The sequence below is a fragment of the Gossypium hirsutum genome, chromosome A07 (genome assembly GCF_007990345.1).
Source record: "Gossypium hirsutum isolate 1008001.06 chromosome A07, Gossypium_hirsutum_v2.1, whole genome shotgun sequence".
Taxonomy (NCBI): domain Eukaryota; kingdom Viridiplantae; phylum Streptophyta; class Magnoliopsida; order Malvales; family Malvaceae; genus Gossypium; species Gossypium hirsutum.
The window spans coordinates 57475558-57479216 of NC_053430.1; the positions used below are offsets into that span (position 1 = coordinate 57475558).

The window sequence follows — 3659 nt, forward strand, 5'->3', positions numbered from 1 at the left end:
TTGAAAATTTTTGGAAAATAATCGTGAAAATGGATTCCCTCCAACCGTTTTTCAAATGGATATTTTTATTAAACTACTTTTAACTCTCCAAATCATATATATATATATTTATAAATATTTTCACATTTACATTACAATCTTCTTAATTATTAAATTTTCTAATTCATCCCCTTAACCAGTCTATTTAATAAACTCCAAGAAACTACTCTCATAAGTTAAGAAAAATCTGTATGAAATTGGGCAAAAACCGGATTGATACAAAACTAATTTTTTTAAGTAATTAGAAAAGAAATAAAATATCATATATCATATTAAAATAAAAAAAAATATTGACATAACCTGCTTGAGCTCTAAGTTGCTCAAACTTACCACTTCAATAACTCGAATCCTTGAGCTCCGTAATAACATTACGAATTTCTATTTTCCTTTTTCCTAACTTGGAAGAATAGATATATCATTTACATTCTATCATTCTAACCCTGCAATAAATTGGATTATTGCCTGTTATATGACAACTCCAATGGCTTCTAGTTTTGGTCCCTTTTTCAGTCATCAAATGTACAGCTAGAAGGAGCAAATCCCAACTTGCCATTTAAAAGATCGAATTCCCACAAATGATTTTGCTGCAAAATATTGCCAATCACAGACGGTCCAGGCCAACGCGTGGGGACGAACCCAAGGCACTTGATCCCTTCCGCAGCATCAATCACGTAGCTTTTCACCGGAGGCGTTAACTTAGCTCCGTCAGCGAAATGGACCTCCAGTTTCGGCATGAGAGACTCCTTATAGCCAACATCACCGAAACAATATTCCGGCTCCGACGGCCCCACGCTCAATGACAGTTTCTTGAATTTGCTAATCGGAGCCTGGAAAGCAGCGATGACTTGATTGAACACGGGTTCCACTAGGTGAGTTAAACTCGAACCTGAGTCCACAATAAACCCGCCACCGCTCTTAAGATCCCACGCGTATGATGGGATAGCCAGCATTTCACCATCGATGGAGATTCCAGACACGTTTACAGCGTAATAGGGATTCACTATTCCGAGGAACAACTCCGTGTATTGCATTTCCGGTAATGTTGAATCATCCACTTCGCCGAAAACAAGGAAGTTAACGAGGTCACTTGGGCTCAGATGATCAACCAAGCAATACGAAAACTTGTTTCCAAACTTCTCAGCTGCTTTCACTGCGAATGAATGCTGGTCAAAACCTAACCCCATTACTCCATCAATGTCGTGGAAGTTTCCAACTATTGTCTCGCTACACCCTATCATTACATCCGGCACTTTAATCTTTTTGCCATTGGTAAGGCGTACTATAACTGTATCATTGCCGAAGATCCCGAGAACTTTTGTGCCATCGGAGTACCTACGAACAATCGTAAGGTTAATTACTAAATAGGAACAACGATAAGCTTGAGTGTAACTAATAATTCAGTACAACATCAATATTTTACTTAAATAGTCGAAGTCAATGGTGAAGAAAAGTATATTTTACTTCACCCCTTTAACCAAAATGTTACTACATTATTCTATTTTATCAAGCACTCAAAATTTATTTTCCTTTTTAAATTTCTCTTTCCATTATTCTATTTTTTTACTCAACCAAGTAAAATAAATAATTGTAAAAGAGAAATGTCCATATCAACTTCACAATATAAATTAAAAGGTGATTGATCAACCTGAAATCATAGGCACAAGGAGATGTCGACCGATGACATTTTTGCAAAGAGAAAGATCGAGCAAGATCCTGCTTGCACATACTGGAGAAGCATGGAATTGGAATAAAAGTACGTGATGTTTTAGGGTTAAATATCCTTTCATGATGATGGATCCTATCATCGAAACAAGTTTTGCAATTGTATTTGCATTTCATCCATGTAACAGTACTTCCCGTATCAGCTATCATAATAAACTTCCTCGGCGGGCTCCCGATTCGAAACGAAACAAAGTATTGTCCAGTCCCAATATCTGCAGCCGATCGCATTGGAAGCTCAACCAAATTGCTACTACGCAATGTCTCGACCTGAAAATTCTTTCTTCTTGGGACCAACCTATGTGAAATCGCACGTAGCCGAGCAGTGTCGCTGTGTATCAATTGTTTTATACGTTCCCTTGAGCTACTCGGAGGTCCAAGGGTTGTTCCAGACATTTTTCCTAACTTGGGTGAATGCCTATGGATTAGCTTGAACTTAACCTTTCCATGATTGTATTTGGAAGCATGAACTTGAGAGAAGAAATTACAATTATTGGAAAACAGTGATAGTGAAAGGAAAATGAAGATGATGGAACTCTCCATCTTTGAAGGGTGAAAACGAAAACAAAACATTAGTTAAAGAAAAAAATAAAGAGGGAGGAAAAGAAAATGGAAAAGAGAAACCAGAGAGAGATTCAAGCAACTCTTGCGGATATCCTAAGGCATAGTGTCATGTAATTTTAAAAATAGTGCATTTGAAAATTTCATACCTTATATATAAAACATAAATGGGATGGGAGAAAATAACTATAAATTAAATGTAGGCCTTTCTTTTATTTTATTTTTTTCCTATTTTAATCATGTTATGTGTATTTCTTTATCATTCTAGTTTTTTTTCTTTAAATATATGTTCTTTTTTTATAAAAAAAAAAAGCAAAGGCATGTAAGGCCATAAAATAAATTAAGCAATAATATCTTCATCCAACAGCAACCAATGAATGATATCTAAATTGTCCAAACAAAAATCAAAAGAGCAACCATCATTTAGAGTTCAATGGGCGAGACTGTGACCAACTCCATTGGTTAACCTAGGAATATAATGAATTCTAACAAAATCAAAATCAAAATCAACACAAACACCATCAACCTCTCCAACGATTATATAAAGAATAAGTCCAAAGTTTGGCGATAAGCCTAATAGGAAGAGCAAATTAGTAGCAAATTTTTATAATAAGTTGACGATAACCATGATCCCTAGCAAGAAAAAAAGCCCTCAACAACTTCAAAAGCCTTGGCAAAGAGAAGGTTGAGAGCATGGTCTAACGCCCCAAATTTTCAATTTTGAATAGTATTATTTCAAGAAAACACATTGTGAAATTTTGAGGAAAATTTGAAAAGAGTTATTAGATTAATATTATTACTGAGTTAATATTATTATGGGACAAGAGATTTATAGAATGATTGGAAGGATTCCTCAGCAAACAAGGTAGGAAAGATTAAGTATGATAATGGTATGATAACTGACTTATAATGAGTTCATAAGTACTTCTGTACTTACAATATTTGTTATTTCTTTTTAGGAATTGAGGAGAGACTTCGCTTGGAGGGACAACACCAGGAGTACACCAAAGCTGTGGCGAGGTGAGCTGTTATGCATACAGTGGATATGTGGTGGAGTTTTGAACACGCCTTAGAGTTTGTCTTGAAATAGTTTCTAACTCGTAAAGATTTGTATCAAATTTGATATAATGAATTATTTATCATATATTCTACTTTAACTTTCCAAATGTTAAGTTCTTCTTTTTGAAATTTCTAATAATAGGTTTAAATTAAATGAGAAAATGTAGTATGTTTTCATTAAATGTTTTGTATTGTTTAGTAACACTCGATATCTAGATTCGGTGAATCGGGTCGGGTTGAGGGTGTTACACCCAACATACGCACATTGAGGCATGGTCAAA

General features: G+C 35.0%; 1 protein-coding gene across 1 annotated transcript; it reads right to left on the reverse strand.

The window, feature by feature from the left end:
• Window positions 1-280: 280 nt before the first annotated feature.
• On the reverse strand, window positions 281-2323 carry LOC107954511 (aspartic proteinase NANA, chloroplast). Its single transcript, XM_041117964.1, has 2 exons — window positions 1685-2323; window positions 281-1371 (listed from the first exon to the last, which is right to left on the reverse strand). The coding sequence occupies exons 1-2, from the start codon at window positions 2299-2301 to the stop codon at window positions 546-548; spliced, it is 1443 nt and encodes a 480-aa protein (XP_040973898.1). The 5' UTR covers window positions 2302-2323; the 3' UTR covers window positions 281-545.
• Window positions 2324-3659: the final 1336 nt, after the last annotated feature.

What these genes read in the sequence shown, in the direction of transcription:
- LOC107954511 (XM_041117964.1), bottom strand. Translation starts at nt 2,301, where the DNA reads ATGGAGAGTTCCATCATCTTCATTTTCCTTTCACTATCACTGTTTTCC. An exon ending in CCTTGTGCCTATGATTTCAG is followed by an intron (nt 1,372 to 1,684) that starts GTTGATCAATCA and finishes GATTGTTCGTAG; the next exon opens with GTACTCCGATGGCACAAAAG.